Here is a 12500-nt window from a genome sequence, read left to right as displayed (position 1 = left end):
TTACTGACACACAGGGTCTTCATCCAATATTAACCCACGTGCAGTAATATCAGAGTTTTCCCAGCGATGTTAGAGACACACATGGTCCAGGCGTACCGTCTCCCCTTACCTGTGAACAGGTACATATGTTCTTTCTTTAAGGTCAAGTCTTCTTGTTCCTTATTGTGTTTTCATCATGCACATCCACTGAAACAGCTGCCCGCAGGAAGACATTTTCATTTTTACTGCAGTGTTGTTACAACTTGCACTTGACTGCAGCTCGTCCACCAAACACACGTCACTTATTGCATTCCTTATCTGCCTCTGTTTTCATTCACACCATCCGTGTGACACCAAACACAGTGTTTGTGAATTCAGCTGTGAATGAGCCATGGTATTAAACATGTGTCTGGACAGGGTTTATGCTTTTCTTTTTTTTTTTGTACCTCTGTTTATCTAGACAAGGAGGCTTCTGTTCTTCTCTCCTCATTCTCCTCGTCTCCCTCATTTCTTTTCCTCCCCCTCTTCTCCCACTCTCCATCTACTCTCAGTGTCTCGTCTCTGTTTTTCTCCCCTTCTTTCCTTATTGATATTCAGAGGGTGAGAGGCGATGAAAGTGAGGATATGCAGAGAATCTCTCACCCTGACCTTGTGTCTAGGGTATGAAGGGAATCATGCCTGTATATTTTATATCTGTAGTTCCCCATAGAATCTCCATGAAGTCACCTTTACAGGATTCAAGATAAATTGGGAGAAAAATAAAAATAAAGTATCAATAAAATGAAAGGTAAATCTGTGGATGATTAATTGTGGTGTTTGGTTTGGTCCCGACGTGAAACAGCTCAGAAAGAATGAAAGAATGTTTGGCCATTAAACTCGGGTTCTTGTGGCTCACATTTTTCCTGGTGTAGGATTATTGGATTATTGGTGAGCTTTTCTCTCCACTTCCCTCGGCTCTGTGTCTACAGATGGCTGACAGCCTGCCAGGTGCTTCCCTCAGGTTCACTACTAATTGTATAGCTCTGACTCACTGCTGTCAATTACACACTCGGCTTGTTGGCCAGCTCTCGCCCCCCGCAGGCTTTTGTATCGGTGCACCTTTATTCAAAAAGCCATTCTTGGTATTCTCCCATCATGCCTCTGTGGTTGTATCAGGTGGAAAAGTACTGGACAGTTCACAGGACACTGTTGCAATGATTCAACACAGTTAGTTCATTTATTCTTCTGCTCTGAAGCTGTCACATGACGCTGAGACGTGTCTCTTTGAACGATCGTGTTGCTGATTTTTAATCTGGAACTGTGTTTGTTTAACTGTGTGTTTTTATCAGGGCTAAGTTCCCTTTGAAAATGAGAATTTCCGAGGACAATAAAAATACATATTCATTTGGCTCTCTCTGACTGCTGAAGCCTCATATTAATTTTGCTTGAACTTCAGAATGACCTTGCATGAAAGCTCGTTTCTGACAGTGTGATCATGGCACAGTGGCTTCTCTCTCTCCACTGACTGTCAAATAAAGGCAAAACTGCCATGAAAACCATTTTAAAACTTTGTCCAAATCACATGACCGATTTCATGTTGATAGGCCAAGTAAAACCAGACTTTTCATAAATAATTTACACCAGGCTTTTTCCTGAATATTCTCATCAGGTTTGTTGCAGGAAGAAACATGACACCCCCTTTCCATGGTGGAAAAATGCACCACATCAACCAATAAAAAATTATATGCAGCGCGCTGCATTTGGTTGTTGAGGAAGAGGAGATTTGTTTGAAGATTAGTGTGCATCTTATTGTGACACTGATTGTTTGTATAGTTGCAAAAACACCGGTATTGCTGCATTTAAACACTGTATAACTTTGTTGTTTGCTAATTTGTTTGTGGTTTCACAGTAAAAAATCTAACTTTTCCTGCTCGATTCAAACAAGCAAGGTAAACAGTTTTAAGGTGAAATATAAAGGTAAAAGTAAAAGTAGTCAAAAAAAGCCAACAATCCCCAGAGGGTTAAAAAAGATGCTGGTATGAGAAACCAACCATATACAGCTGTCTCCTGACTTAACCATCGACTTTCCTGGGCTAATAACCATGTCTCAATACTTCTGCCTTTCCCCCTGACAGACAGCATTTCTAACTGTTACAGCTGTAGCAGTAATGGCAGTAATGGTTTTATTTATCAAATATAAACAGTGAAGTTATCGATTCATTTCAGAGTGATGTGGACTGCAGTGTCTCGTTCCATGTGTCTAGCCAGTACGGGGATCAAACCTGCAACCTTCACTCTTAAAGAAAACAAAATGATGTATGCTGCTGTTTCCAGAGGCAGGTTGAGCTGCATTTCTTTCTCAGTCGGGGGCTGTGTCATTTAATAATGGAGGATAAAATACATGAAAGCTTACAGCCATTTCATACATACAGAATGTGATCGATATGAAACGTAACCCCTGTGATGGGTTAGATTTAGTGTCATGCCTTGTATAAAATCCTGAGTGGTTCTGTTTCATACGGTTGGGGACGCTGCATTATTCACAGAGCTGTTGTGAACAGATAGAGAAGCAACACTTGAGGTCAAGCTTCTGTTTAAATCTTACGTGGAATTCGAATGATTTCACATCCTGACGAGCGCTGCATTATTCAAAACCTTAAATGATACACACCGCCACGCTGACACGTTTAAAACACAATTATCTTGGATCGTTCCTGATTTTTATTATGCAGGATTCTAAGTTGTTCTGTGCCCAAGGCAAGGGTAATATAAATTACAAAGCTTTAGTATAAAGAATAACCTTCACTGGCAGTAAGCTCCAACTGCAGAGCGTCATACCTCAGCCTCCATGTACACTAGAAAACCATATTTTTACAAGGACGCTAAGTTTGTTTGTTAAACCTACATGATCCGACAGAAACAGTTTGAGGGCCTCCAAGTCTGTTTTAATGAAACCAACATTCACTGGGTTAACGCTGGCTCACCGCAGGTTCTTAATGAAATGGACTTTAAAAAAGGATGAAGAACTTCCTTAGGGGGATTAATATCTGTATTAAATTTGACCAGGACTGAATGAATTTTTGATTAGATTTTTAAAATGGTTCTAATCTGTGCAGCAGAGGCTGAAATATTCTGACATATTCATCTTCAGAATGTGTTAAGGTCCAAAATCAATGGATCATACTGGGTATGGGACGATGATTACCCTGGCCAAAATAACTGTGATAAACGTTACTGTTGCGACAATCATGAAAATATGCTTTAAACTCTTTGGATTATTTGAACTGAAGGAAAAACTGCAGTAAATTACAGTCATTTTGCTCTGAGACAGCAGAGCTTACATAGCTAACGTTACCTGGCTAACGTTAGCTTAATTCACTGGCGACCAAAACAGCATCATAATGCAACAAACACTTAAATAAACGTCAACGTTAGTATAACTAATCCAACGTAGCGTTAGTAATGTAGAGTTTGGCGAACAGAGCTGGATGGTTGTCACGGAGATGGGAACTCAAACTGGAGGTGTTGGACCCGAGGATAGCATTTTGGAACGACTGGAAAGATGCAGCGCCCCCTTGTGGCAACTTGAAATAAATCAATACAGGACTGTATGTTGGCTGGACAGATTTTTAAAGTCACTTGTGACGAGTGAAGTTCACTATGATCAACTCACTGTGAGTGGTTTTTATCACGATGGACGATAAAATCATATATCATCCCATCCCTACCCACAATGCAACTCAGCTGGGTCTTTCTGTAGATCATCCCTGCCTGTTAAATGTCCACATCTCTCAGTGCAGTGATCCTTTGATAAAACAGGAAGAGTCTGCATGAACAGATGCTTCTTGAACCAAGAAATTTTATGTGCATTCCAGGAATTACACCACGAGCGAGAACGCAACAAGCCTCGTTAATTGGGAGTAATTCAGAGGAAAAACTGGTCAGTTCTCCCTCTGGCCATCGCTGAGCTTTACACCACATATCCTGTAAATGTGTGAAATATCTCTGTGATATTTTTAACAGACAAATTGAACTGAAACTGAATCTCTCTTGTTCTCTACTGAGGCTCTGCGCCTGTTTCTAGAAGAAGACATTATTCATTCATCAGTATGAACAAACACAACTGAAGTTATTAAGAATAGTTCATTTTTCACTTGGCACAGGGCCAGGGTCTGCCTCTGCTCTTTGAGCTACACAGGGAATTGAACCACCAACCCTGACAGAGCTGCTCTATTTGCTGTATAAAGGTCTGTATGAAAGCCTCAGGCTGAGACATGACTTACCTCAAGCTGCAACAACAAGGCCACAGGCAATAATAGTAGCTCTGCATTCATTCTGTGTGTGTGTGTGTGTGTGTGTGTGTGTGTGTGAGTGTGTGTGTGTGTGTGTGTGTGTGAGTGTGAAAGGGAGCCTTAGGCATCCATTCAACCATTAGTCTGACCCAAAACGCTGCAGCACTTATAGACCAGACCTCTATTATAGACCGGCTGTGCCTCACACACACTCTCTCATATAGACATACACACAGTCACATACTCACACCCCTTTCTTTCTGTATCTCTCTCTCACACACACACACACACACACACACTGCCCATAGGGTCAGGGTAGGCTTTATAATTCCATTCCTTGTCTCGTCACCTCCGCTCCAGTGTTGATAAATAGGAAGTGCCCTGCACCGCCTGACACCTGAATAATATATAGCTCACACACAGAGGGCGCACACACACCCACAGGTACACACAGGCAGTAGACACGTGCATCTACAGGAATACACACACACATACGCAGAGAGAATACAGGTGTACAACACAATAGAGGCACATACACACTCACTGCCACTTGGAGTCTCCGTGGGTGTCTCAGTCTTTTTGGCAGGACTACAGTCAAGTACAGTATTGCCAAAGCACAATCCACAAGGTTGGCACTGTTTAAGTATAATGCTTCTGAATTTTCAATAAGTTGCCTATTTTTACACCTCTAATCCGAATATTCACTCCCCTCGTAGCTCTGCTTTGTGTCGCCCAGTAGGAACATCCAATAGAAGATTAAGTCCAACTGCAGGAAGTATGGTGTCCTCTATAGAGGACAGGGTGGTGCATGGACATGTTGGTGCTGAACCCGAACTTAACAGCTGTTTCATGTGCAGCACTGAAGTAGATAAGGACAGAAAAATATGTGTTTCTGTAGCTGCTCGATGTTCCACTCTCTCCACCAGCTGCTGTGTGTGTGTGTTGGTGCTGTGCAGGTAGTGTACTGTAGCTTTATCAGCTGCCTGCTGTTTCAGAAGAGCTGCAGAGATTTATCACTACAGGCGACGCCTTTCATATTAAACAATCATTTGAGTGAAAAGTGAGGCTTAAAGGTGCTATATGTATACGTAGCTTACATTAGCATTAGCAGCTGTTTACTCACTGATGTGTCTACTCCACGAGCTGTCTCCAGCAGTGGAAAGCAGTGGTAATGTAACGTCTTGTTTTCTACTGAAGTTAGCATGCTAACCAGCTAGCCTGTCTCAACACTTCTGCTAGCAACTCACTGTAGTATCCAGTCGACCATCACCACCACCTGCTGCCAGACAAGAAACCATGTTCGCTGGCAGAGAAAACCTACGTATGGCCCCTTTAAATGAGAGTACTACTGCATTATTACTATGAAGTATTACTGTTGTCTCATAGCATACTGTGATACTATGATACGGTCTTGCCCTCATATACCACAACATACATCTGCTCTGAGCAGAGAAAGTGTGTCTGGATGTATTGCTGCATGTTTGTTTGTGTTTCCTGTGTGTGTGTGTGTGTGTGTGTGTGTGACTGTGCAACATAACGAATGAGTGTTTGCAGTACTCTTGGTGTTTCAGAGGGTGGCCTAGTTCACAGCTCCCATGTTTCTCCATTCAATTATCATTCCATCGATAACATCTCCTCCTCTCTCTGCAGCCCAGAATACTCTGTCTTTGTTCTTTTTTTACCAGCTGTTCCCTCATCTTTCCTCCATCACTATCTGAACTTAAATGAGTTTAAGGAATCAGAGCAGGCTGTTGATCATCTTAAGGCTGGCACAGTTAAAATATTCCTGGTGTTTTTGTGTCCGTTCCCTCCACACAGCAGCTCTGGTGTAGAGGGTTAAAAGGTTCAATGTCACCTCTGCAGCTTCTTGGTGGTGTCTCCTTTCCAATCTGCATCTCTCTAAGCTACAGAATGTGAAGTCTGTTTGCTCTCATCTTCCTCGTTTCATCTCATGTCTCTCGATGTGTTGTTTTTCTCTTGTTTTTGTTGTTTCTGTCCCATTTCCCTCCTGTTTCTCTGTCCTCCTCTGTGACATTTCTTTATTTTCACTCCCTCACCTCGTCTCCTCTTTCTCATCCCTTCTCCTCCGTGTCTACCTGTTTGTCTGTTTTCTCTTTCCACATATTCGTCTCTCCTCTTTCCGCCGCCATCTTCCTCGTCTCCCCTCCGTCTTTAATCTCACTCTACCTTGTAGCCTTTGATTTTCAAGTTGAAAATTGAAAGTGCAGCATCCTTCTCCATTCCCTCCTCTCTCTTGCTCTGTCTGTCTTTCCTCTCTGTGAACATATTCTCTCCACTTCAATTTTGTGCTTCAACTTCAATCTTTTGTTTTATTGGAAAACCCATCTGTTCTTCTCTTCACCAGAACGTTGTGTTAGATCTCTACTTGTGTTTCTCTCTGGTGCAGCTGGAACAGAAGTCATTACAGGCAGTGAAACTGCAATATCAATACAACAATCTGAACGTGTGCATGAGGACTCACAGCTCTGTTAGAGACAGAGACAGCTCTTCATGTTCATTGTAAAGATTAATCAGAGATATGATAACCAGGGAACTGTCTTCAGTTTGTCTTACGGTGGATAAACCACTGTTAAAGAATAGAGTTCATTAAAAAGCATTACGCTGCAGCAGAGTATGTTCACTATAACAGTGCTTCTTTGTAGCTCCAGTGTTTTATATGCAGGTCATTCGCTGTTGTGATGATACACAACATAAGTTAGAGAATCTCATGTCAGAAATGTTTCTTACAGTTGAGAGGATGAAACTGGAAGAACCAGTTTCCTGCTTCACATTCTGACGTCAGGTTCCAGCTCTGATAAAGAAGTTCAACCAGAGCTTTGTGTTTTATGCATGTGATGCTAAAATACTTTGCTTATTAGAATTCTATCAGAATATAAGAAGGCGGCAGACTTCAGACTTAAGTCAGACGTGACTCCAGCACCTTGAATGTTTAATCATCAGGCCTCTGCATTGGAAGAAGGGTTCACTCAGCGCTGTAGACAACAGCCTGGATAGTTTGTCCCAAGTTTTATTATTTGGAAACTTGCTGCATGAGGGAAAAGAATACTTGGACGTTTTGTGGCGACTGTCCACGAGTCAGAGTTCAGCTCCGTCCTTCTGTCTGGTTCAGTACACAGCAGCAAACCTTGTTCCTAAAGTTAAATGTCTCTCTCTCTGTCTCTTCTCGTCCAGGATGATCCCGGCCAACCACAAGTACTTCCTGCTGAGCGACCTGGCGTCATCGCGGGACTATGAGCTGTGTGTGTTGGCCGTATACGACGACGGTATCACGGCCCTGACAGGCACCAAGCTGGTGGGCTGCGTGTCCTTCACCACGGAGACGGAGTACGGACGCTGTCACTCGATACGAGACCAGGTTAGTGTGTTAACGACAACAAGGATCTTTTCTACAGCGCCCAGAGTTTCTTTACTCCTGGAAAGAAGAAACTCTGCGCTCTTTCCCAAACATATTTGAGACCAAAAATAATGTTGGTGTTATTCAGTGTTAATTGAAGTTCAGGGGCAGTTGAGGTGGACTGGACCTGGTCTGTGATGTGTCAGCTGACTTGGACAGGTCGTGAAATGTTGTGATGTTGTGACACATAGAAAGATGGATTTTGTGTCACCACCAGCTCATTCTGGAAATCTCATGTCAAGTTGCATTAGTAGCTGTTGTCAGAGCTGCAGATACATTGCAAGACTTCCTGTTCAGGTGTGTATCCAAGGTCAGACATGCACCTCCAAACTCACAGCTCCAAAGATTTCCATCAAGGTAGAACCAGCTGAGTTTTGAGCTGGTGTTAATTTACTGATGTTATGATGTTAGTAAATCACCTCCCTGACACCAGACTAACTGCATGTCTTAAATCTTTGTCCAGTTCCTGGGCGGCACCATGATCATCATCATCGGGGGGATCATCGTGGCCTCTGTCCTTGTCTTCATCTTCATCCTCCTGATGAAGTACAAGCTGCACAGTAACCACTACAAACAGAAAGCCGCCGCACGCCACGCCAACGTCTGCTCCCAGACCAACGGAGGAGGAGGCGGAGGAGGAGGAGGAGGAGGAGCCAACATCCTCGCTCTGCCTCCGTCCTCCTCCTCTGCAGGGCAAGGTAACTGCAGGGAAAACCACGTGTGAGTCCTCTTTGTTTTCTGCTCCCGATGATCTGACTCCATCTTGTCGTCCCGCAGGAGGAGGCGCTAATAAAAACTCCCAGCCGTCGTCGTCAGCAGAGGGGATGGGAGGGGCTTCTCTTCGAGGGACGACTGTAGTGGACTTAAATCCCGCCCATGAAGATGACGCCATCTCCCAATAACACACGAGGAACTGTCAGTCAAACCCACAACCCACCGATCTTTAAGCCCAAACCAATACTCCACCTCCTTCCCCCGTTTTTTTTTTTGTTTGTTTGTTTGTTTAGTTTTTTTTATTTGTTGCTGGTGCCTGGAGCCAAACTCCACTTTACACCGAGGAGCCACTCCTGTCATTGGTGAGTAGCTGCTGTCAGTCAACAGGGGGAGGGGCAAATATCTGCAGATTTTACTCACTGTTCATTTCCACATTCACTCTCTGACATAAATGAACTACTGTGAATTCTTAGAAGAAAAATGGACTGAAATGGAAGTCACTGGCTAATTAGAGCAAATGAGTTCATTTGTTTACTGAACATCAGACTCATCCTTATGATTGGTCACTCACCTGCAGGGTCAGGTGTAGAGGTCTCACTGATCTGTAGAGTGTAACTCACACGCTGCTTCAGCCATAAGGAATGAATTCAGTTAAATATGATACGTCTCACCTTTAGTGCCTCCAGAGAGAGAGAGAGAGCACAGAGACACAGAGAGACACAGAGAGACAGAGAGACAGAGAGACAGAGAGACAGAGAGACAGAGAGTGAGAGAGTCTCCTGTGAAGTTTGTTTGGAATTGAAATCTGAAAGAGAGACGAGCACTGAGGGAAAGTGAAGCAGAGGACAGGAGCTGGATTGATTTAGTAAACCGTGCAGACAAAGTTCACTCAGCCTGCATGACTGAGCACCGACTGAACACTCCTCCATTAAAAATACACTTTAATGAACAGTCACCCACCTGGAGAAGGTACGCACACACACACACACACACACACACACACACACACAGACTTTCCTGTCCAGCAAACAGTCCGATTGATTTTATGTTAATACTGACTGTGAAAATCAATGCAGAACAACACTGTGTTATAACAGCAGTCATATGAAACCGTAACATACACACAGTATTTGACACTATACAACACAGATTAGCAGGTAAGCTAAGCTAAATGTTGCTGAGCATAAAAAAAGGGGAATAAAATCTCAAATGAACTTTTCTCCAAACTAGTAACTGAAGTTTCTTCACATCAGCCAGGAGGAGGAATCCAGCTCCTCCTCTGTCAAACCCTTCTCTGTGTGGATGTCTCTGAGGTGATTATGTGAGGGAGTGTGTGCACAGAGGACTCTGTAACTCTTGTTGATGTGATTGTTCATGTTTCTTCTGGATCAGTTTATTTACACACAGGCTTTCTCTCCTCATCAGCCTTTATTACTTTCTCCCTGTCTCAGTGTCTTTCTCTTCCCTCGGCAAACACTTTCTCTCTGTTACTTCCTGTCGCCGCTTCCTCCTTATACAAACAAGTTTTGTGTCCCTCCCCCTCCCTCCCTCTCTCCCCCCTCCCTCCCTGTAGTCATTTGTTTGATTTTAATGAGTTGTTTTGTTTTGGTGCTTCCTTTCTCTTCTCCACTCCTTTCATTTCTGAGTTCAAGGTCGTTTTGTTTGTCTGTTATCTCACGCTATAGCTTTTCTCTTTATCTCGTGAGATTTCTACCAGCAATTTCACTCTAAAATTGAGATGTATACCCTTTTGTGAGGTATCTATCAAAGCCCCTGGAGGATTTTCTCCCCTTCACACAATTTATGAGCTGTTTCTTTTCTTTTTATCTCTGTGTGAATTGAAATATTGGCCCTGTGTAGTTCAATGGATGCTGTCAGGGTGAGCAGCGCCAGTCACTGTTTAACTAAACAAACAGAACAAGTCATTTGTTCTGTTTACACGCTGTGTCTTTGGACTGACTCCTCAGTGTCTTTGACCCGGTTTCTACATGAGAGCTGCTTCAGGAGGATCCCAGTCTGGTCCAGCTGAAGCAGCTAAACTCACTAACACTGAGGAACTCAGAGACTGGTGAATAGATTCCAGTCGTCAAATATGATTTCATTTTAAGAGAAAGGAAAAGACAGATCTCCACCTTCTGTTTCCTTCTCTTCACTCTCTCATTCTTCACTCCATCTCTTCGGTACTTTATCCTCCTCCTCCTCAGTCCTTTAGTTTCTCCTCCTTACCTTCTTTTCTTTTCCTCTCCATCTCCTCCTCTGTTTTTCATCCCTCTCTCCTCTTTGCTTTCTCCCACTCTGCCACTACTCCTCTGTGATATTACATCCTCTTTGTATCCCCTCATCATATCCTTCCTCCCTGTAATAATACACCTCCCGTCGAAAAACACACATTTTGTCACGCATGTCTGCACACACACACACACACCACACACACACTATCCATACACATGCACAAGCACACATTTTTTCTCATGGAAGTAATCTCAGCAGCCCCCGTTGGCCCTTAGGCCATTTATTGTGGGTTTAATATCTACACACACACACACACACACACACACACACAGAGTAGGAAAAACACACACACACACACAAACAGCAGCAATCTCGATGCACCTGCTTCCTCTCCAATCCAAATGAACTGAGCTGGTGTTTGTTGGTCAGCCTGACTCACTGCTCGCCTGAAATACCATCACTACCATCTCCCAGCAGACACACACACACACACACACACACACACACACTCTCATGCAGCCACAGGAACACAAAATGCCTTGTTTGTGTATTTATATTGTATATGCTGCTCTCATCTCTTCATATTCCTTCACCTGCACTGTCGCCCTCTTTAAAAGCCTCTGATAATAACGGCTTTTTATTACAATATTTCTCAGTGTTTAACTGTGATTATACTCTGAGTAACGTGGCTGATCTCAGTATGTCCTGGCTATGACTGATCATCTAAATACCTTTGAAGAGAAACTTAATTACGAGACAGAGACAGAGAGAGAATGAACTGTCGAGATTTCATTTGTTTTCGTACAGTATTTGATGAAGATTCGTGTTCTCAGTCATGCCATGTCATTTTGTTCAGACTCCTTGTCCCCAGAGGATGAAGCTTTGACGTTCACGACCAGCAGGTCAGACTGTCTCCGAACTTTACCCCCGGCAGATTTCATTTTCTTGTAGAACAATCACCTGCTTGTACCAGAGACCTGAACCTACACCAAACCTCTATGACCTCAACCTCACAGTAGACGCTACGCACAGATGTTAAAAGAAAGAGCATGCCAGTCAGTAACACCTCATGTTGTCCACCCTCAGGGTCCACAGCCTTATTGATCAAACTAAACTGGATGAATGTGGAGGTGAGATGTCTGCAGACTGGTGTGTGTGTGTGTGTGTGTGTGTGTATCAGGGCCGGCCAACCCTGTTATATAATACACAGAGACGGAGACGAGCAGCAGAGATAATAATGAACCTGAGAGCATCTTTGGAAAACACTGTAGTGGATTTAATCAGATGATTTTCTGAGTGTTGTCAGAAATGCATTCAGCTGACACAAGCCTGCGATCTTCACACACACCAGCACCTGCAGACAAACCACACACATTAATTCAACACAGAGAGGGAGAGAGAGAGAGGGCAGAGAGATATAGGCAGATACTGCGCGCTCTGTAAAGCCAGAGGCGTCAGGGCCTCGTTCACTGTGCTTGTATTATCCCGGCCTGGCACCGAGCAGCAGGACGGCACAGTGACTAAACTGTTAGCCACCGCCACAGAGCTTCCACTGAGGCCGGCAGGCAGCGGCGCCGCGCGGAGTCACAGTGACACCTGGTGGTCGCAGCGCACACCTGCACGGGCTCGGTGCTTTTATTTTTACCCTCATGTATCCAGGGAAAGTAGGGGGGGGGGCGCCGTCATTCACATTCATGAATTCACACACACGCGTTCACACAGGGAGGTGGCCGGCACAGCCGCCGTCTGCGGCAGGACGAGGCTGGTGTCAGAGTGGTTTGTGGGGAGTTCACAGGGAGAGGAGGTGCTGTGCTCTGCACAGAGAACCACTTGATTTATTTGATTTGATCGGTTGTCTGGAGCGGGACTTGAACCCCAGGTCTTCAGGG

At 44.0% G+C, this 12500-nt stretch overlaps 1 protein-coding gene across 3 annotated transcripts in view; it reads left to right on the top strand.

The window, feature by feature from the left end:
• The window catches only part of si:cabz01090165.1 (uncharacterized protein LOC100333421 homolog), a 235488-nt gene that overhangs the window by 216899 nt on the left and 6089 nt on the right, over window positions 1-12500 (top strand). For all 3 annotated transcript variants that reach the window (XM_051065438.1, XM_018685262.2, XM_018685261.2), the window contains 3 exons: window positions 7443-7626; window positions 8129-8363; window positions 8443-8741. In XM_051065438.1, the coding sequence (XP_050921395.1) occupies window positions 7443-7626; window positions 8129-8363; window positions 8443-8567 (544 nt within the window). In that variant the 3' untranslated portion in view covers window positions 8568-8741. The remainder of the gene's footprint in view (window positions 1-7442; window positions 7627-8128; window positions 8364-8442; window positions 8742-12500) is intronic.

The sequence above is a fragment of the Lates calcarifer genome, linkage group LG21, assembly GCF_001640805.2.
Source record: "Lates calcarifer isolate ASB-BC8 linkage group LG21, TLL_Latcal_v3, whole genome shotgun sequence".
Classification (NCBI taxonomy): Eukaryota; Metazoa; Chordata; class Actinopteri; family Centropomidae; genus Lates; species Lates calcarifer.
This window is presented reverse-complemented; position numbering and strand designations above follow the sequence as displayed.